The following is a 22,425-nucleotide window of genomic DNA, read 5'->3' as shown; positions in this document are numbered from 1 at the left end:
TCGAAAGAAAGTCATGTGTAGTTTAAATTGTGAATATTGAAACAATGTTACATTTAGCGGTGTAGATGAAACATGACAATCTTACAATAAGAATTAACTCTTAGTTACCCTTTCATATAGGCTAATCAAAGAAATAGGTCAACTTCTTTTGAAAGTGATACAAGTGGTTGTTGTGTTTTTGAACCCGATGGAGAGGCAGAACATTGATGCAATTTTGGAATTAAGATTAAGCCCAGAATTTCCCTCAGCGTTCCCTTTTGATGAAGAAGCAGCAGAGAAGGAGGGCCGATACCCAAATGGTCACAGCCAATAGGGACGCTCGACCCAAGAAAAGCAAGCAGAAGACTGGAGCAGATGACACAGACCTGTTGATTACTCAATCCCAGAGCAACAACTCCTTAAATGGTTGGTGATGTGAACACTCAATGTATAGTACTCTCACAATACAGTATACTGAAACACAGAACAGTCATACAACTGTGTTGGCTGCATTATCAACCTTCCAAATACATGCCCCCATATTGACACCAGTCTTATCAAGAATAAAATATTGTTGAATGGTTATAACCTCTGTCAAGATGAGGCGAGAACTATTAGTTGTACATAATTTACCAATAACCATCTAGTACTGTATGTCTGACTTGTAATGGCCATGTTATACTCTTCAGCTGAAGAGGCCCATGATAATCCACTGGAGGAAATTACTCTGGGAGAGCTCAGCCTAAAAACCACTGATGCTACAGATGAGATGCCCCCCGAGAAACCCATCATCACCAAAACTATGGACGTGGAAATTGACAGCCAGCCAAAGCCTAAACTTAGTACAGAAAATGAAGGCCCAGCAGAAGTGAAAAAAAAAGAGAAGGAGAAGAAAGAGAAAGGTGTGAAAAAGGAGAAGGCGCAAGCAAAACGTGAGATAATTTTATCCTATGAGATATGACACACACACACACACACACACACACACACACACACACACAGCAAACACAGCAGCAAACACACAGCAAAAATACACGACACACACATGACACACACAGGATATCGTGTGTGTGTGTGTTGTGTGTGTTGTGTATTTTTGCTGTATGTTTGCTGTGTGTGTATGCGTATCTGTGATTGTTTGTCAGAGGAGGCTTCCTCAAGGAGGAATAGGAAGATGGTCCTCCTCAAAATGTAGTAAAAAAATACTATTCTGTCTAATGTTTTAGAGTTAGAACAGAATGAGGAGAAGGGAGAGGAGAAAGAGAAGGAGAAGCGAGAGAAAAAAACTAAGAAGGACAAATTGAAAGGACACACCCCAAGTAAAGAGAAAAAAAATAAGACTGATGAACAAGAGGGTAAGTGATACAAATGTCATACACCATGCTGAATGTGTGATGATAACCTCTGCCACCGTATCTGAGATGTGCGCAGACATGGTTACAAATGCTTGCTCAGAAGGCTTGGTTTTGAAGGCTTTCTCATTGGTTGGTGTTTTATAGAAGAATGTGAGTTACAGCTAAAGGCATCTGCAGGCCTTGCCCCTTGAGACGTAACTTTGGCTCCAATGCCACTGTTGTGCTATGAAAGGGCAAACAGTAAATGGCTTACGATAGCCTGACTGCCCTGTTCAGTGGGCATCGGGTACGGAACCGAGCCAGATAGACCCAGGTATTCTGATCCTCTTCAGGAGGGCAAGGTGTATGTCTACAACCCATTGATCAAGCACGTTTGTTGTCGTCCTATCAAACTGATGTACTCTAGAACTAGCAGCAATGCACTTGGACGAACCTTAAAAAGTACCCGAAGTCATGTACTGTACAACTCATTCTCTTCATGTTCTGTAAATGCATAAGAGATCTGGCTGCTTTAGTCTGTTTCTTGTGACTAACTAGTAGATGTGATTTCCAGAAAAACACAACATATTCAGAACAAAGTGTGATGTGACTGCAAAGTTATTGGATGCTGTAGCTACACAACACAAAATATTTTATAACACATTTCATTACTACCTTTCAGCATTACCATATTTTTATATTTCTCTCAATTTCCAGCAAACACTATCACTAAGTCTCCAGCCATTCAGATAGATTCAGTAGTAGAGTTTGAAACGCCAGAATGGGACAGTGATGGCGAGAGAAAGGATTGGTCAAAAAGCCCCATCCCAGGAACACCCAAGAAAAAACAACACCTCAACACATGTGAGTCATACTTTTTCAAGGTATACTGAACAAAAATATAAACGCAACATGTAAAGGTTTGGTCCTGTGTTTTATGAGCTGAAATAAAAGATCCCAGAAATGTTCTATATGCACAAAAAGCTTAATTCTCTCAAATTTGGTTTACATCCCTGTTAGTGAGCATTTCTCCTTTGCCAAGTTAATTCATCCACCTGACAGGTTATGACATATCAAGAAGCTGATTAAACAGCATGATCATTACACAGGTGCACCTTGTGTTGTGGACAATAAAAGGCCACTCTAAAATGTGTAGTTTTTTCACACAACACAATGCCAAAGATGTCTTAAGTTTTGAAAGAAAGTACAATTGGCATGCTGACTGCAGGAATGTCCACCACAGCTGTTGCCAGAGAATTGAATGTTAATTTCTCTACCATAAGCTGCCTCCAATGTCATTTTAGAGAATTTGTCAGTACGTCCAACCGGCCTCACAACCGCAGACTGCATGTAACCACGCCAGACCAGAACCTCCACATCCAGCTTCTTCACCTGCCGGATCGGCTGAGACTAGCCACCCGGACAGCTGATGAAACTGTGGGTTTGCACAACCGAAGAATTTCTGCACAAAATGTCAGCATCTGTCTCAGGGAAGCTTATCTGAGTGCTCGTCGTCCTCAAACGGGGTCTGGACCTGACAGCAGTTCGGGGTCATAACCGACTTCAGTGGGCAAACGCTCACCTTCAATGGCCACTGCCATGCTGGAGAAGTGTGCTCTTCACGGATAAATCGTGTTTTCAACTGTACTGAGCAAATGGCAGTCAGTGTGCAAGGCATTGTGTGGGCGAGCAGTTTGCTGATGTCAACGTTGTGAACAGAGTGCCCCATGGTGGCGGTGGGGTTATGGTATGAGCAGCAATAAGCTACATACAACAAACACAATTGCATTTTATCGATGGCAGTTTGAATGCACAGAGATATCGTGATGAGATTCTGAGGCCCATTGTCCTGCCATTCATCCGCCGCCGTCACCTCATGTTTCAGCATGATAATGCAAGGCCCCATGTCTCAAGAATCTGTACACGATTCCTGTAAGCTGAGTATTTCCCAGTTCTTCCATGGCCTGCATACTCACCAGACATGTAACCCACTGAGCATGTTTGGGATGCTCTGGATTGAAGTGTACGACAGCGTGTTCCAGTTCCCGCCAATATCCAGCATTTTCACACAGCCATTGACGAGGAGTGGGACAACATTCCACAGGATACAATCAACAGCCTGATCAACTTTATGCAAAGGAGATATGTCGCGCTGCATGAGGCAAATGTTGTGTTTATATTTTTGTTCAGTGTACAATTACCGGTATAAACTAAACTAACCTACCGGTATACTGCAAAGAGTTTCCTCTTTGTTTACATGAAATAACTTTGAATATGTTGTTTCCACTGCTACAGCAAGGTGCCAAATAAGTGACAATGAGAGGGAGGAAGATGAAATTCTTGAAAGAGAGAAAAAAGAGAAAACTCCAAAAAAGCTAAAAAAAGCTGAGAAAGCCAATCTCGCACTGCTTAACTCCAACTACAGGCAGCAGGACACCTCAGACAGTGACGACAACATTGGAAGAGTAAGAGTGTGATAAAACGTCACTCTAAAAGACCAGTGTTTGTCCATTTAAAAGACCAGTGTTTGTCCATTTACCATCCCTTTAACCTAGATATGGTAGCCATTACCTTATAAATGTCTCTTTCATTCAGACAATTTAGGTCTGAAAAAAATCATTGATCAACATCTTTCCTCCTATCTCTTCCTCTTTCTTCTCTCTCCCTCCCTCCCTCTCCCTACCCTTCCCATTTCCTTCATGTCTCTGTCTCTCAGGTGACAACTCCTGTCTCAGTTGAAGATCTTGAAAAGTTTGCCCTGCATCCAGCCCCTAGAGATACAACAATCCAGTGCAGAATCACTCGGGACAGGCGGGGCGTGGAGAAAGGAATGTACCCCACTTACTATCTCCATATGGAGAAGGAGGATGGGAAGAGGGTAAGGGTACTAAAGAAAATGTTCAATGGAATATATGGCTGGCAAATGTGAATGCTCTTGTTGCAAGTCTTTTGTTGTGCTGTATATGATTGGCCAGCCTTTATGGCAGTTTGATCATCAGAATAACTGCACTCATGTAACTGCTGTTTTTTCATTGTCCCTTCTTGATTCCTCCCTCCATCCTCCCTAAATACCCCTCTTTCTCTCTACCTCTCTCAGGTGTTTTTAATGGCAGGCAGGAAGAGGAAGAAGTGCAAAACCTCCAATTATCTAATTTCCATTGATCCAACAGAACTTTCCAGAGACACAGACAGTTATATAGGCAAACTAAGGTAACTAACCTCCAACTGATCTATGTTCAACCATACTTAAAAATAAAATAAAAATTGTGACCAACTTTTAATTTAGTTTAGTATTTTCCATTCTGTCTGTGTCTGTTTATTTATTGTGTCCATCTGTCCCGTTCTTCTGTTTAACTTCACAGTACTATGTAAATCGTATGATCAATCTCTTTCAGATCAAATGTGCTAGGCACCAAATTCACAGTGTTTGACGGCGGGGATAACCCTGATAAGAAACCTTTCGTCAAAGAGTGTGAGTCAGTTCGGCAAGAGCTTGCCGCAATCTGTTATGTGAGTCAAACCATATTTTACATCTTTACAATGACTTCCTTAATTTACTGTAGGCCTTTGCCTCCTGATAAAAATAAATCCGACCAATAACTATGACCTTCTCCTCTGTATTTTTGTCTTTCAGGAGAAGAATGTTCTAGGTTTCAAAGGCCCCAGGAAAATGACGGTGGTTATTCCTGGCATGATGGAGAATGATGAGAGAGTGTGCATTCGCCCAAAAAGTGTATGTTTATGGAGACCTAAGACTCCCGAGATTGAGACCTAAGGTTAAATTCATCAGGCCACTAAACCAATGAATATGATGCAGAGTAGAATAAGAGAATAGAATGAGTACCTATTTTAAATAAAGATATGGTCTGTTTACCACACTCTCCTTCATCTACTGTTATCTCTCAGGATATAGAGTCTCTGCTCTCCCGCTATGAGAATGGTAACACTGACAACCTAGTGTGCCTCATGAACAAGTCCCCCAGCTGGAACGAACAGACACAGTCCTACGTGCTCAATTTCCACGGCCGCGTCACACAGGCCTCCGTCAAAAACTTCCAAATCGTTCACCCTGACAACGGTAAGATGGGGCCATTGTTTGCTGAGAAATAGAGGTGCTTTAGGCCACCTGATTGGCTATAAACTGTCTTAGAATACCCTTTTTATATTTCTGCATGTAGTGGCTTAAATATGCCATAATTTGAATTAAGTTAGAAGTTGCAAAGTGTAGCTATGATATCATAGCTATGATAGCTCATCATTCACTTCATTCACCCGCCCCCAATGCCAACTAACCCTTTTATAATGTACTGCTATCCAACTCCCCACCACCCTGCTGACTATGGGACAATTACACTCCCTTCCAGAGGACTACATTGTGATGCAGTTTGGCCGGGTGGCAGAGGACGTATTCTCCATGGACTATAGCTTCCCTATGTGTCCCCTGCAGGCCTTCGCCATCACGCTCTCCTCCTTCGATGGCAAACTGGCTTGTGAGTGATACCAAGTGTGGACAACTCAATCAAGCAGAAGCAGAGCATTAATGGCTTACCATTACAGTTCTATCACAGTATTAATTGTCAATGTGCATTCCAGGTAGTATTGGATAAGAGTTTGACATTTTTCAACACCTGAGATTACAAAAAGTATTTTTTAGATTTTGGGGAAAAAATGTAACAACTAATCAACATCATTGAGTATAGGTTATGATTCAGTCTCAATAAGGAACACATATTCCTAAATGTTATCCGAAAAACAATGGAAAAACAGCAACTAGGTCCTCTGAATTATATATTGTGCTTAGATGTCTGGTAGATGTAACTTCACTAGAATGACAATGTTGCACAGCATACCTGTTTTGTGGCTATTGGCTATTTGATCTTATTTGAACTGAAACATTTTTGTAAGAAATATGTATAAGAAATATGTCCAATTCATTTATTTAAAATTGATTGCAGTCTTAAGGCTCCGCTCCACATTATCAAAAGTGTAACGTATTCAATTTTATTTCATTTTTTTTCTACATTCCACATAATCTCCTATGTGCAATATACACTGAGTATACCAAACATTAGGAACACCACCCCTGTTGCTCTCAGAACAGCCTCAATTCGTCAGGGCATGGACTCTACAAGGTGTCGAAAGCATTCAACAGGGATGATGGCCCATGTTGACTCCAATGCTTCCAACTGTTTTGTCAAGTTGGCTGAATGTCCTTTGGGTGGTGGACCATTCTTGATACACACAGGAATCATCTACACTCATTGAAGTGGATTTAACAAGTGACATTAATTAATAAAGAATCATAGCTTTCACCTGGATTCAAATGGTTAGTCTATGTCATGAAAAGAGCAGGTGTCCTTAATGTTTTGTATACTCATGGCAGCTGCAGGGCTCTAGACTGCAACCATTTAGTCGCATTTTGAGATCTTTCCAGCGAACGTTTCCATAACGTTGCCTAAAGGTTCTCCTTTGGTTCTTTGAAAAATAACCTTCCAAAAACGTTCCCAGAAACAACATTTGTTATCTGGGTTTTGACTTGGCTTTGCAAGTTACATTTTAATTGGTTGCATCGGTGCGAGCTGCCATTTCTAGCTGGTCACTTCACTTCTCTCAAAACGTTCTATTTGGGGGCGGCAAAAACCATGATTTGGTCAAATCTAAAGTGCACTATTTTTCTAATCCCTGAATGAAATTGTCAGATCTGCCCTGTGCTTGTTTCTCCCTTGCTGCTCCCAAGTATGTTAGTTGGAGAGCAAAATGCATACTGATTGTAACATTTCAAAATTCAATTGCGAGAAAATAAAAGTTTAGAAGCTGTTGTGACTGTTGGAGAGAGGACGGTCTAAGCCAGGGGTGTCAAACTCATTCCACGGAGGGCCTAGTGTCTGCAGGTTTTTGGTTTTTCCTTTCAATAAAGCCCTAGACAACCAGGTGTGGGGAGTTCCTAACTAATTAGTGATGTTAATTCATCAATCAAGTACAAGGGAGGAGCGAAAACCCGCAGACACTCGGCCCTCGGTGGAATGAGTTTGACACCTGTGGTAAGCTTTCTGAAAGGTATTACATTTATTTCTCAACTCTCAATATTGACTGTTTAAGCACAGTTTTTAACCAAACTATCTGGTAGGCTATATCTTTGAGATATACGGAGTGGAGTGCGGGAAGCACGCATGTGCCATTTGCGTTGATTGCATAGGCCTATATATAAATTATTGGGTATGCTGCAAAGTTTTTAGGAAATTACAATTACTGTTAGATTAACCAATTACACAACTAACTACCAGCATATTATATTTAGCTATCTAACTAATGCATTTTGAGTTTACAAATGAATTAGCCTATGTGATATTTGTACACATAATAGATGTAAGCAAATTTATATCTATTTAACAAAATAAATCTGCAGTTCTGGAGCCCTATTTTGAGAGTAAAATATAGCAACAATAGACTAATTGTCATCCCATTCATGACAATCACTGGTTTAGGGTGCACATCAAAATATATTGATCATACATTCCTGCTTGGAAATGTTCCATTTTCCGTTGACATTTTAGTCATTTAGCAGACGCTCTTATCCAGAGCGACTTACAGATAGTGCATTCATCTTAAGACAGCTAGGTGGGACAACCACATACTGTATCACAGTCATAGTAAGTAAATACATTTTTCCACAATAAAGTAGCTATCAGGCAAGAGTCAAGTGCGAGCGTTAGTTCACAAAAGGCTTTTTTATTTTATTTATGTTAGATGAAATAACTTGTTTTCTGAATCATATCATCTCAGTGGCACTGTGAACGTCTTTTTAAAATGGCTGGTCATTTTGTCCTATTGCGTGATGCTGCAACAAAAGTTTGGTACGACCAAATTATGGGCTGGTGCCACCAACTGAAAATGTAATTTTCACATTATAGCTCTCGAAGGTATGCAATGACTGGTTTGACAAGAGGAAAACTGATGATGCATTACCCAATTTCAAAATGACACCTTGTGCATTCTACTATTATAACTTTCAAGAGAAAATGTAAAGCCAGACTGAGTTCCGTTAAAAAAAAGTCAGGGCGCGCCCCACAGTTTGGGAACCAATGAGCTAAACAAGCAAGTCTGTTTGTTTGGTTACCAAGGCAACTACTGTAGCTATCTAGTAAACTTACTAGCTACTTCAGTGGATGTTGAATGCATTTCTACCTGTAAATGAACACATTGCTAGGGACAAATGTGTTAAATGTGTTAAATTATAGCCATGGTATAAAACGTCTTGTAAACCCATTACTCTGTGTTGATGTTTTTTTGTACAGCAAATTAGTATCTTCTCTCCCCACTATCTCATTTCGGTCTCTTTATCGCAGTCATGGACGGAAATACTTTTAGTCAAAGAACTTAATAAATTACCAATCTTCACTGCTGATCTGGAAACACCACATCCAACAGATTCAGATGTAGATAAAACCAATGACTCATGATTTCTCCTCTTGCACGACAGTTACAAAAGTAATTTCGATAGTGATAACAGTCAAGCTTTCAGCACTTACTGTATTGTTGAACGTAGAGAGCAATTGAGTTTCACAGATATAAGAATAGGCCACAGTTAAGCCCTGTGGTAAATTATTTGACCACAAAACACGTTTTCTGGTGTAGCCTATCTATTCTGTTTCTGAGTGAAACCTTATACCAAAACTAACTTTAGACGTTGTCTGCGGAGTAAAAAGACGCCTTTCCTCTCAATAAAGACACACACTTCCTGTGTTAATGATGTTTAGTTTGAACTGACAATAATATTGGTAATGATGACTGAAGACATTTATAAGCATCTTCCTGTGAGATAAAAGTGTTTCCTAATAACCTCTACTGTTCTTCTGCCACAAACTTGTCACATGATTAGTGAAAGTTGCTCACAAACTTAGGTTACCATGATTTAGGCTCAAGTGACATTAGTTATCCCAGTTTGCTTGCTGTATGGTGAGGATATTCGTTTATTTTTCTTGCCTCCCTGTAAAAAAAAAAGTGTATTACCTATTATTGTCAATTACTAATCTCTCACACTTTAGGACAGGAGTTTTTCCTGGTGAGATCACATGGTCAGGAAAAACTCGTATCCCTAAAAATAAGGAGTCAATTCACAAGTTTAGATCACAGCCACATAGAGAGAGAGTTCGGTCAGGTTTTGGAATGGCTGCCATGTTAACGTCTTTATTCTCGAAATGTTGGTGACCTAACAATACGAGAACGAGTCTGATAATTCCATATGAAATGACCTGCTGTAAACAAGCAAAACCGAGCAGCGAATTTAGCAGACGTTGTTATTGATTAGCATTCAGGATAATGTGTATCTAAGTCTGTACTGTGTTGTGGTGTCAAGAAATCTGTCTTTACTGGACATCTTCATAGTTTTCAAAACCTATCAGAAATAAACATCGCAAAGCGGAAGCATCAATTATCACTTAGCAACGTCTATGTAGGAGAAAGTGGCTCGCTCGCAACTATCAGACTGAAACCGCATTGGCCCAACTCTCTATATATACACAGTATGATTCTTTAGATAGCTCAGTGATGTAACAGGTGAACTAACACAACACTGTCATTATGTGTTCACTATGTGTGTCAATGTGTATATACAAACTCGATGATAGTCAGATATGACCAACTTTGACACAGAAGAAAGGTCACTCAGTCACATGACCAGGAGCTCTGTATCTGCACTTATCTTCTGTATACACTGAACTAAATCAATTATGCAACATGCAACTATTTCAAAGATTTTACTGAGTTCATATAAGGAAATAAATTCATTAGGCACTAATCTATTGATTTCACATGACTGGGAATACAGATATGCATCTGTTGGTCACCGATACCGCAAAAAAAAAAAAAGTAGGGGCATGACTACCATTTTCCTCATGCAGCACGACATATCTCCTTTAAATAGAGTTGATCAGGCTGTTGATTGTGGCCTGTGGAATGTTGTCCCACTCCTCCTCAATAATGGCTGTGCGAAGTTGATGGATATTGGCAGGAACTGGAACTTACATGTTGTGTCACGCCCTGACCGTAGATTGCTTTCTATGTTTCTATTTTTAGTTTGGTCAGGGTGTGATGTGGGTGGGTATTCTATGTTGTAGGTCTAGGTTTTCTATTTCTATGTGTTTGGCCTGGTATGGTTCTCAATCAGAGGCAGCTGTCTATCATTGTCTCTGATTGAGAGCCATACTTAGGTAACCTGTTTTCCCACTTTTGTTTGTGGGTGGTTATTTTCTGGTTAGTGTTTGTTGCACCTGTCAGAACTGTTCGTTGGTCGTTTTGTTGTTTTTGTTCGTGTATTCATCTTGATTAAAAGTATTATGGATACGTACCACGCTGCACTTTGGTCCTCCTCTCCTTCTCCCGACGACTATCGTCACATGTTGATCCAGAGCATCCCAAACATGCTCAATGGGTGACATGTCTAGTGAGTATGCAGGTCATGGAAGAACTGGGTCGTTTTACATTTGAATCATTTAGCAGACGCTCTAATCCAGAGAATAACGGAGACGCTGAGAGTCGAGAAGCAGGGGCAGGTGAAACATTTAATAAAACAACAAACATGGAACGAGACAACATAACAGTAGAGTCTACGCATAAACACAGGAACAATACTGACTGGGGAAAGAACCTAAGAGAGTGCCAGATATACTCAAATCAAATATTATTAGTCACATGTGCCGAATACAACAGGTAGACCTTACAGTGAAATGCTTACTTACAAGCCCCTAACCAGTAATGCAGTTAAAAAAAAAATACAGATAAGAATAAGAAATAAAAGTAACAAGTAATTAAAATAGTCTGGATGCCATTTGATTGGGTGTTCCCAGAAGCCAATGACTGATGTGGTTTACTCCTCAATGCCATTGGAGGAACCCTGGAACATATTCCAGTCTGTGCTAGCAAAACAGTCCTGTAGCTTAGCATCTGCTTCATCTGACCACTTTTTTTTATTGATCTAGTCACTGGTGCTTCCTGCTTTAATTTTTGCTTGTAAGCAGGAATCAAGATGATAGAATTATGGTCAGATTTGCCAAATGGAGGGCGAGGGAGATATTTTTTTTGTATTGTGTTATTGACTGTACGTTTGTTTATTCCATGTGTAACTCTGTGTTGTTGTTTGTGTCGCACTGCTTTGCTTTATCTTGGCCAGGTCACAGTTGTAAATGAGAACTTGTTCTCAACTGGCCTACCTGGTTAAATAAAGGTGAAATAAAAATAAATATTTATTTTTTATTTCAGCTCATGAAACATGGGACCAACACTTTACATGTTGGGTTCATATTTTGGTTCAGTGTAGAATCATGCACCACCACAAAAACACATTTACTCACGCTATTTCACTCACACATCCCTGCTCTCTACAGAGCGCAAGCATCTCCTTCTTATTCTATATCTTTATTTCTACTACAATATGTGCTCGTTCCTCTTATCCAGTGCCATATACATATGAAAATATATAAATACACAATTATGAGTTTTTGGCTGAAACCTTGATGATTATACGAATGACTATGTCTTCATTAGCACAATGTAATTGATGTCAGATGTTCGATGATACTGTCATGCATGCCATCATTATACACTTATTAAGAAGGCACATCAGGTTTGTGAAGCTTTTTTATCCAATATGATCTTTGTATCTTCACAAACAAGCAGCCTTGGCATGGCACGATGGCTGAGATAATGAAGCGGCAAGAAGAGACTGAAGATACTGTGGTGACAAGAATAGATTAAAGATACAGATCACAGTCATTCGAACAGGAACACTCCCCTCACTGCAATTACCATGGATAGTTACAGAAGTTTGTTTATTGGTAAGAGACTGAATGTAAGTATATAGTAATACAGACAGTATGATCAATGTTATTATTGCTTACGTAATTCCCACCAAGAATAGAGGAATATCAGGCTTGTCTACAAAAAAGATCACACAGTTAATTATCATTATAACCAAACTAAATGTCAAAGGTCAACAGAACATTTTTTATTTAATTAAATATAGATATTATTTAAACAAAGTGGATGATAAACTCTTAATTAAAGTAGGAAACTGTCAACTCAATAGGTCTTTGCTCTACACATTTTACACTGTATGCTAGTGTTGAATCTATTTAAAGTCGAATGACGGTTACACAGCACACCACCCACTTATTTAACTCTTCAAGTCCCCCACAGACTGCTCTTATAAAAAAAAACACATCCTCTACCTCATATGACAGCGGAGGGTGATAGCTATCAGAATAAAGTCACAATCTGGATCCTCCTCCCACTTTCAGTTTCAGGCATCAAGTTATTTTGTCATAGAGACCTGTCAAGCTCCTTTGGTACAAGACCAGGTCAGGTCGAAGTAGAGCAACGTACTGCCATACCTGATCAATGTTAACAACAGACGTGTCCCAGGGAATACAGAAGTATGTGGCTGCTCCTCACCATTGTCCTGTCTTACAGTATCGTCTGCCTGAATGGGAATCATACCACAACAGGTAAACACCTAATTTACAATTAACATTTATCTAACTTAATTAACAGTTCTACTGCTTGTATAACACCACATTAGCAGAAGCCTACAAGACATATCCTTTTGAAAAACCTGGCACACACCTGGGCCACGTTCAGTTGCTAAACGTTGTCGAATGTTGCAGACAGAAATGCCATGAATAGAGCAGACATGACTCCTTTGTTCTACATGTCAGAGATGCATGTTTGTTCTACGTAACATATTTCTATCTGAACATTCCAAAACGTTGTGTCCTGCTGAACTCGCCTCTTTTTTATAAGCTTTGTGTTAATTAACTCACTTATCACCATCACCTGTGTCAGGTTAAGGTAAATCGTTTTTTAAAATATAACAATAAATGGCATGGGTTTACGGTTAAACAATTTGGAGAATAAATTATCAACTTTAAATATGAGAAACAAAATATTACCATAATTTGCTCAATTATCAAAAAAATTTAATATTGACTGATGACTATTGTAAGTTGAGGGTGTCTGTGTGTAGTCTGTAAGGGTTTGCAAGCCAGTACAGATTCTGTGTGAAATAAATGCGATATAACATACATGTAATTCATTCTTTGCTAAATACATTTTGTATTTCTTTATAAGGAAGCGGATTCATTTGGTCACACCTCTGTTTAATCATACAGTGCATCAAAACATATAATTTATATATTTGACATATTGTGTTGAATTTATGTGTGAATGGCGTATTTCTCTGTGGTGTGTGAGATAAGGATATTGTGGTGTAGCAGGGTTTCCAAAACTCAATCCTGAGGCCCCCCCTTGGTGCACGTTTTGGTTTTTGCCCTAGCACTACACATCTTATTCAAATAACCAACTCATCATTGAGCTTTGATTATTTGAATCAGCTGTATAGTGCTAGGGTAAAAAACTAAACGTGTACCCAGGGGGGGCCCCAGGACCGAGTTTGTGAAACCCAGGTGTAAAGCACCATTGTGTGTGTTTCAGTGCTTATACAGTTGTATTTCATGTGGACTCTTCCAGGTCATGAATATAGCCTTGACTGTGTAAGTGATTACCTGTTCACCATTAACTGTTCCCTGAGAATCCTGCCAGAGGTTGCTCATACAGACCAGTCCTCTTACTGGCTGCGCATTGAGGACCTCTCTTTCGGGACGGTATTTGATGGGTGAGAACCCCACTATTTCAGATTGCTAAAATGTTTGTACATTCATTTAAATGTATTAGTATCGTGGTTCTCAACCTTTTTTGGTTAATGTACACCTAGTCTACCCCCGTACCACATTTGCTCTGCCTGGAGTACCGACTAAGTAACCCCTCATGTGCATTTTAGCAGTGGGCTATGTTCTTATTAGTCTTCCCAAGTACCCCCTGTGGATAGGCCATGTACCCCAGGTTAAGAACCACTGTATACACAGTACACACTGAGGCAATATGTGTAAATGATATGTTATAACTTTATATTGATTCCTGCTTTCTTTGTTTCCTGTTCACTTCCACTCATTACACAGTGGGAAGCTGAGGAAAACCCATGGCTATTACTCCTGTTCATTGGACACTTCCCATCCTGATTCTGCTGTTGATCCAGATCCTGATGAGGAGTCAGATTTTTTTTTTGACACTTCAAGATTTAAGATCACTCTCTATCACAACAGAAGCAATGGACATATAAGCGCCACCTTGCTGGATAAGGAATACATGCCAGTAAAGCATAGTACGTGCTTTTTACAGTATTACAATACAAACATGACTTTGTGATATGCCTACCCTATATGCAAACTTCAATTGACAAGCATAGCTACTTGTTGAAATTGTTGGTTCGGGAAGCTAGGTAACACTTTACTTTACAGTGTCATTATTACTGTGCAACTACGCAAGTAATTACAGTATAAGAAGTATTGTGATTACAGCGTAATAATGAATAATTACAATACTTGGTACACTGTATTTACAGGAATCATTACACAGTAATAAGGGCACTAAAGTAAAGCATAACCGGCCAGTCCTTGCAATTCTGCCGCCTTAGGCTAGACCAAAAAATGCTGCCCCCCCCCCCCCCCAAAATTAAGTTGAAAAGATGTCACAAAGACGTATTTTCCAGACGTTGAAGTTAGGGTCAATTTAGGTTCTGAATGAAAAGTGAAAAGGTATTTTTCATATGTTGAAAATACGTATTTTCCAGACGTTGGAATCAGGCTCATTTTTCGTTCTGAATGAAAGTTGAAAATAAGTCATTTATAGATGTCTATGTTTGGATACTTATACAAACTTGAAACCACTGATCATGACAATGGGGTGAAACTCTTGGACAACAGTTGTGGTTGTCCATTCCATATTATCCATTTTACCTTGACCTGTCCTGTTTGTAGGATATGATGTTTGTTAACATAACAGCGCATTTTGTATTTGATTGAGCACCATTTAGGTTAGGCTATTTGATCAGAGAAACCTGCATGATATAAAAAGTGTCCATCTCATTACATTGTCATACATTTTATCTCCAGCCTGTGGGCTAAAGAAAAGGCTACATACTCTTTCAACCATATCCTATATCTGCTACATGATTTATGTTAGATAATTTTGGGGGGGAACGTTGGTGGAGCGGAGCAGCGATGCGTCTCTCCAACAGCACCCTGGATAGGCGCGCTAGGAATGGACACTGCTTATCACAGGGCGGCATCAGCGCTCACCTAAAAAACACATAGGCCACTGGTTGAGAGAAATTGTCATTGTTTTTGGGCAGAATTATGTGAGATTATATATGTTGTTGTTGGAGTTGCGTCTTGGTCAGTTTAGCTCAGAAAATGCCGCCCTCGTCAATCTGCTGCCGTAGACGACCGCTTAATGCTGCCTAATGAGCAGACCGGCCACGGGAAGCTTTTCTTTTTGTGTACACTTTAATTCCATCCCAAATCTTTGACATAAGTGTCTTTCTCTCCCCAGTCAAACCCAATGCACCATTCAATCTCACCGTCAACCGGATGTCAAGTCAATACCGTGTTACCTGGATGAGTAGCTATGAGAAATATTTACAATTTGGCAATCTTCTGACTGACAACCTGAAGTACCAACTCGGGTTCTACAGAAGTGGCCTCCAAGACAAGGTAAGACACTCAAATACTGCTAAAGATGTTTCTAAAATAAAGCCGGAGAATAAATGGATCTATTTCCTCGTATTTTTCCCCACAGGTTGTCGAAGTTCACCACTCAACTAACATCTCAGTGAACAATGAATATTTTGAGCCAGACACAGACTACACTGTAAACGTGAGGTCCATCCCCAACCAACAACAGTATAAAGGCCAGTGGAGTGAATGGGCATCGGAGGTTCATTGGAGGACTGATCCCACACAAAAAGGTATGGTTCCGTCAAGACATTACGAACTTTACCAGAACAATTTGAGCCCACACCTTGCCTGTTCTGTGTTTCTTCAGGCTAATGCTGTTCCAATATTCTTTGTCCCCTTAGTCGGAGAACTTCCAACAAACACATTTACTGCCATCTTATGTGTGCTGGTTCCAGTACTGCTAATTCTGTGCTACATTCCAATTGTAAGGTATGTTTGGATGACCTTACCTTTGGTGACATCTACAGTGGGTGGAAGAACAGATGCATGTCTTGTATCATGTAATTCATGGGGTGTGGAAACTTCTCATGTATTGCAGGTTGAATAAATCCCCCTTCATCCCAACTCCAGCACCATACTTCCAGTCCCTTTACGCTGACTGTGAGGGGGACTTCAGGGTAAGGAAGTCTTATGTCACCCTTGATGCATTAATATTTCTCAACGAGACGTGAACATTACACTAACACACTCTGTGGTGATTGTGGTTGTAGAGCTGGGTTGTGACCCCAGGCTCTGGGGCAGACTTACTCAAGACAGAGGAAACCCTGCAAATCGACACCCTGACTGAGACCATACCGGTCCTGGATGATGACCACTCCTCACTGGTGCCCCATTACATGATCCAGGAGGGCCCCAGCGACAACCTGTCTAACCCAGCGTCTGATGCGCTTTTCCTGGGCATTGCTTATGCTGTATCTCTGAGGTCACCACTCCCGGCACCCAGAGGCCCACTGAAGAGTGTGTCTCTGAGTGAGCCAGAGAGCACCATCGAAGCAGACTCGGGGTGTTGGCTGCACAGCACCACATCTCTGGAGCGGGAGAGTGCCTGGTACAGCAACGTGTACTGCAGCAGTGACTACTGCACCCTATCAGACACTGGGAATTGTCAGGAAGTTACCCCTAGAGTCTATTGACGCACCGGTGCGTCAATCTAAGCAACATAATACAAAATCCCCATCAAAATCCGTCAGTTTAAGCTAGAGATATGTTTTTTGTATGGGCTGCGTCTCAATCCACCAGATCCGCCCATGTCTCCCTTCCACATCTGCGGTGGAAACTGGCAGAGCTACGGCGCTGTTAGTCAGACCAGGAGACATCCCGAAAATCGGTCGTCTCACGAAAACGTCTAAAGCAAGCAGTCAAACGTTCAATTTACCAGTCAAAGGGTAAATTGATTCAAGGGTAAATTGATTCAAGGGATTCAATTTACCAGTTAAATGTTTTGACACACTTACTCATTCAAGGTTTTTTATTTTTTTAAACTATTTTCTACATTGTAGAATAATAGCGAAGACATCAAAACTATGTAATAACACATATGGAATCATGTAGCAACCCAATTTTTTTTTATTTTTATCAAAATATATTTTATATGGGAGATTCTTCAAAGTAGCCACCCTTTGCCTTGATGACAGCTTTGCACATTCTTGGCATTCTCTCAACCAGCTTCACCTGGAATGCTTTTCAAACAATCTTGAAGTTCTCACATATGCTGAGCACTTGTTGGCCACTTTTGCTTCACCCTGCGGTCCAAACCATCTCAATTGGGTTGAGGTCAGGTGATTGTGGAGGCCAGGTTATCTGATGCAGCACTCCATCACTCTCCTTCTTGGTCAAATAGCCTTTACACAGCCTGGAGGTGTGCTGGGTCATTGTCCTGTTGAAAAACAAATGATAGTCCCACTAAGCGCAAACCAGATGGGATGGCGTATCGCTGCAGAATGCTGTGGTAGCCATGCTGGTTAAGTGTGCCTTGAATTCTAAATAAATCACAGACAGTGTCACCAGCAAAGCACCCCCACACCATCACACCTCCTCCTCCATGCTTAACGGTGGGAACCACACATGCGCCTCCGCAAGGCAATCAAACAAGCAAAGTGTCAGTACAGAGACAAAGTAGAGTCGCAATTCAACGGCTCAAACACGAGACGAATGTGCCAGGGTCTACAGAGAATCACGGATTACAAAAAGAAAACCAGCCCCGTCGCGAAGATCAGCGTCTTGCTCCCAGACAAATTAAACAACTTCTTTGCACGCTTTGAGGACAATACAGTGCCACCGTCATGGCCCACTACCAAAGACTGTGGGCTCTCCTTCTCTGTGGCCGACGTGAGTAAAACATTTAAACTTGTTAACCCTCGCAAGGCTGCCGGCCCAGACGGCATCCCTAGCCTCATCTTCAGGTCATGCGCAGACCAGCTGGCTGGTGTGTTTATGGACATATTCAATCAATCCCTATCCCAGTCTGCTGTCCCCACATGCTTCAAAATGGACACCATTGTTCCTGTTCCCAAGAAAGCTAAGGTAACTGAACTAAATGACTATTGCCCTGTAGCACTCACTTCTGTCATCATGAAGTGCTTTGAGAGACTAGTCAAGGATCATATCACCTCCACCCTACCTGATACCCTAGACCCACTCCAATTTGCTTACCCCCAATAGGTCCACAGACAATGCAATCGCCATCACAGTGCACACTGCCCTATCCCATCTGGAGAAGAGGAATACCTATGTAAGAATGCTGTTCATTGACTACAGCTCAGAATTCAACACCATAGTACCCTCCAAACTCATCATTAAGCTTGAGACCCTGAGTCTTGACCGGCACCCTGTGCCACTGGGTCCTGGACTTTCTAATGGGCCACCCCCAGGTGGTGAAAGTAGGAAACAACATCTCCACCCCGCTGATCCTCAACACTGGGGCGCCACAAGGGTGCGTTCTCAGCTCTCTCCTGTACTTCCTGTTCACCCATGACTGCGTGGCCATGCACTCCTCCAATTCAATCATCTAGTTTGCAGACGACACTGCAGTTGTAGGCTTGATTACCAAAAACGACGAGACATCCTACAGGAAGGAGGCGAGGGCTCTCGGAGTGTGGTGTCAGGGAAATAACCTCTCACTCAATGTCAACAAAACAAAGGAGATGATCGTGGACTTCAGGAAACAGCGGAGGGAGCACCCCACTATCCACATCGACGGGACAGTAGTGGAGAAAGTGGAAAGTTTTAAGTTTCTCGGCATACACATCACAGGCAAACTGAAATGGTCCACCCACACAGACAGGGTGGTGAAGAAGACGCATCAATGCCTCTTCAACCTCAGGAGTCTGAAGAAATTTGGCTTGTCACCTAAAACCCTCACAAACCTTTACAGATGCAAAATCGAGAGCATCCTGTCGGGCTGTATCACCGCCAGGTACGGCAACTGCACCGCCCACAACCGCAGAGCTCTCCAGAGGGTGGTGCGGTCTGCACAACGCATGACCGGGGGCAAACTATTAGCCCTCCAGGACATCTACAGCACCCGATGTCACAGGAGGGCCAAAAGATCATCAAGGACAACAACCACTCGAGCCACTGCCTGTTCACCCCGCTATCATCCAGAAGGCGAGGTCAGTACAAAGCTGGGACCGAGAGACTGAAAAACAGCTTCTATCTCAAGGCCATCAGACTGCCAACATACAGACTCAAATCACTGGCCACTTTAATAAATGGATTTAATAAAGGTATCACTACTCACTTTAAATAATGCCACTTTAATAATGTTTACATATCCTACATTACTCATCTCATATGTATATACTGTATTTTAAACCATCTATTGCATCTTGCCTATGCCGCACGTCCATCGCGCATCCACATATATTTATATGTACAGTACATATTCTTATTCCATCCCCTTACATTGTGTGTATAAGGTAGTCGTTGTGAATTTGTTAGATTACTTGTTAGATATTACTGCACTGTCAGAACTAGATGCACAAGCATTTCGCTACTCTCGCATTAACATCTGCTAACCATGTGTATGTGAACAATAAAATTTGATTTGATTTGTTCAGAACGACAAATATTTACCTTGTCAGCTCAGGGATTCAATCCAGCAACCTTTCGGTTACTGGCCCAACGCTCTAACCACTAGGCTTCTTGCAGCAACCAGTCTCATTCTATATCCTGGTTTATATACTACATTCCTGTGAAAAGTCTCAATGCATTAAGACATACAGTCTACCTGTTGGTTCTAGGTAAAGTGTTACCTTAGTATTTTCCGGTCCCTGTCATGAATCCTCTGAACTGTGTTCCTCTCTGGCTTCTTTAATAATGTTGACATATTTTGCATTTCTCATCTCATATGTACAGTTGAAGTCGGAAGTTTACATACACTTAGGTTGGAGTTATTAAAACTCGTTTTTCAACCACTCCCCAAATTTCTTGTTAACAAACTATAGTTTTGGCAAGTCATTTAGGATATCTACTTTGTGCATGACAGAAGTAATTTTTCCAACAATTGTTTACAGACTGATTATTTCACTTATAATTCACTGCATCACAATTCCAGTGGGTCAGAAGTTTACATACACTAAATTGACTGTGCCTTTAAACAGCTTGGAAAATTCCAGAAAATTATGTGGCTTTAGAAGCTTCTGTTAGGCTAATTGAAATCATTTGAGTCAATTGGAGGTGTACCTGTGGATGTATTTCAAGGCCTACATTCAAACGCAGTGCCTCTTTGCTTAGAGAGAAAATCAAAAGAAATTAGACCTAAGAAAGAAATTGTGGACCTCCAAAAGTCTGGTTCATCCTTGGGAGCAATTTCCAAACGCCTGAAGGTAGCACGTTCATCTGTACAAACAATAGTACGCAAGTATAAACACCATGGGACCACACAACCATCATACCGCTCAGGAAGGAGACGCATTCTGTCTCCTAGAGATGAAGGTACTTTGGTGCAAAAAGTGCAAATCAATCCCAGAACAACAGTAAAGGACCTTGTGAAGATGCTGGAGGAAACAGGTACGAAAGTATCTATATCCACAGTAAAACGAGTCCTATATCGACATAACCTGAAAGAAGCCACTGCTCCAAAACCACCATAAAAAAGCCAGACTATGGTTTGCAACTGCACATGGGGACAAAGATCGTACTTTTTGGAGAAATGTTCTCTGGTCTGACGAAACAAAAATAGAACTGTTTGCCATAATGACCATCGTTATGTTTGGAGGAAAAGGGTGGATGCTTGCAAGCTGAAGAACACCACCCCAACCATGAAGCACGAGGGTGGCAGCATCGTGTTGTGGGGGTGCTTTGCTGCAGGAGTGACTGGAGCACTTCACAAAATAGATGGCACCATGAGGATGGAAAATTATGTGGATATATTGAAGCAACATCTCAAGACATCAGTCAGGAAGTTGAAGCTTGGTCGCAAATTAGTCTTCCAAATGGACAATGACCCCAAGCATACTTCCAAAGTTGTGGCAAAATGGCTTAAGGACAACAAAGTCAAGGTATTGGAGTGGCCATCACAAAGCCCTGACCTCAAACCTATCGAAAATGTGTGGGCAGAACTGAAAAAGCGTGTGCGAGCAAGGAGGCCTACAAACCTGACTCAGTTACACCAGCTCTGACAGGAGGAATCGGCCAAAATTCACACCAACTTATTGTAGGAAGCTTGTGGAAGCCTACCCGAAACGTTTGACCCAAGTTAAACAATTTAAAGGCAATGCTACCAAATACTAATTGAGTGTATGTAAACTTCTAACCCACTGGGAATGTGATGAAAAAAATAAAAGCTGAAATAAATCATTCTCTCTAATATTATTCTGGTATTTCACATTCTTAAAATTAAGTGGTGATCCTAACTGACCTAAAACGGAATTTTTTACTAGGATTAAATGTCAGGAATTGTGAAAAACTGAGTTTAAATGTATTTGGCTAAGGTGTATGTAAGCGTCTGACTTCAACTGTATATACTGTATTCTATCCTATTCTACTGTATCTTAGTCTATGCCGCTCTGACATTGTTTGTCCAGATATTGATATATTCTTAGTTCCTTTCCTATACTTTAGTTTGTGTGTATTGTTAGATATTACTTGTTAGATATTACTGCACTGTTGGCGCTAGAAACACAAGCATTTCGCTACACCCGCAATAACACCTGCTAAACACGTGTATGTGACAAATAAAATGTTATCTGATGCGGAGATCATCCGTTCACCTACTCTGCGTCTAATAAAGACGCGGCGGTTGGAACCAAAAATGTCACATTTGGACTCATCAGATCAGATTTCCACGGGTCTAATGTCCATTGCTCGTGTTTCTTGCCCCAAGCAAGTCTCTTCTTCTTATAGATGTCCTTTAGTAGTGATTTCTTCGCAGCAATAAGACCATGAAGGCCTGATTCACAACGTCTCCTTTGAACAGTTGATGTTGAGATGTCTCTGTTACTTGAACTCTGCAAAGTATTTATTTGGGCTGCAATTTCTGAGGC

At 41.0% G+C, this 22,425-nt stretch overlaps 2 protein-coding genes and 1 non-coding gene across 3 annotated transcripts; all 3 read left to right on the top strand.

The window, feature by feature from the left end:
* Window positions 1–254: 254 nt before the first annotated feature.
* On the top strand, window positions 255–7,155 carry si:dkey-220f10.4 (tubby protein homolog). Its single transcript, XM_055924348.1, has 11 exons — window positions 255–405; window positions 669–911; window positions 1,206–1,334; window positions 2,031–2,177; window positions 3,609–3,778; window positions 4,030–4,191; window positions 4,411–4,523; window positions 4,709–4,823; window positions 4,948–5,046; window positions 5,220–5,391; window positions 5,678–7,155. Exons 1-11 carry the CDS (start codon window positions 261–263, stop codon window positions 5,809–5,811), a joined length of 1,629 nt encoding a protein of 542 aa, XP_055780323.1. The 5' UTR covers window positions 255–260; the 3' UTR covers window positions 5,812–7,155.
* On the top strand, window positions 1,514–1,642 carry LOC129865572 (small nucleolar RNA SNORA17). Its single transcript, XR_008761395.1, has one exon. It is a non-coding gene; the product is annotated as a small nucleolar RNA SNORA17 (small nucleolar RNA).
* An 8,461-nt stretch (window positions 7,156–15,616) lies between the features above and the next one.
* Window positions 15,617–17,446, top strand: LOC129858058 (interleukin-21 receptor). Its single transcript, XM_055927013.1, has 6 exons — window positions 15,617–15,641; window positions 15,756–15,916; window positions 16,002–16,170; window positions 16,282–16,369; window positions 16,479–16,557; window positions 16,651–17,446. Exons 1-6 carry the CDS (start codon window positions 15,617–15,619, stop codon window positions 17,071–17,073), a joined length of 945 nt encoding a protein of 314 aa, XP_055782988.1. The 3' UTR covers window positions 17,074–17,446.
* Window positions 17,447–22,425: the final 4,979 nt, after the last annotated feature.

Source organism: Salvelinus fontinalis, chromosome 1 (genome assembly GCF_029448725.1).
Source record: "Salvelinus fontinalis isolate EN_2023a chromosome 1, ASM2944872v1, whole genome shotgun sequence".
Classification (NCBI taxonomy): Eukaryota; Metazoa; Chordata; class Actinopteri; order Salmoniformes; family Salmonidae; genus Salvelinus; species Salvelinus fontinalis.
The sequence above is the reverse complement of the archived record's forward strand: the minus strand, read 5'-3'. Positions and strand labels throughout refer to the sequence as shown.

Coding starts and splice junctions, on each gene's coding strand:
- si:dkey-220f10.4 (XM_055924348.1), top strand. CDS start 261: ATGAAGAAGCAGCAGAGAAGGAGGGCCGATACCCAAATGGTCACAGCC. Junction 1,335..2,030: donor TAAGACTGATGAACAAGAGG/GTAAGTGATACA, acceptor CTCAATTTCCAG/CAAACACTATCACTAAGTCT. Junction 5,047..5,219: donor TGTGCATTCGCCCAAAAAGT/GTATGTTTATGG, acceptor GTTATCTCTCAG/GATATAGAGTCTCTGCTCTC.
- LOC129858058 (XM_055927013.1), top strand. CDS start 15,617: ATGCCGCCCTCGTCAATCTGCTGCC. Junction 15,917..16,001: donor GAAGTGGCCTCCAAGACAAG/GTAAGACACTCA, acceptor TTTTCCCCACAG/GTTGTCGAAGTTCACCACTC. Junction 16,370..16,478: donor TGCTACATTCCAATTGTAAG/GTATGTTTGGAT, acceptor CATGTATTGCAG/GTTGAATAAATCCCCCTTCA.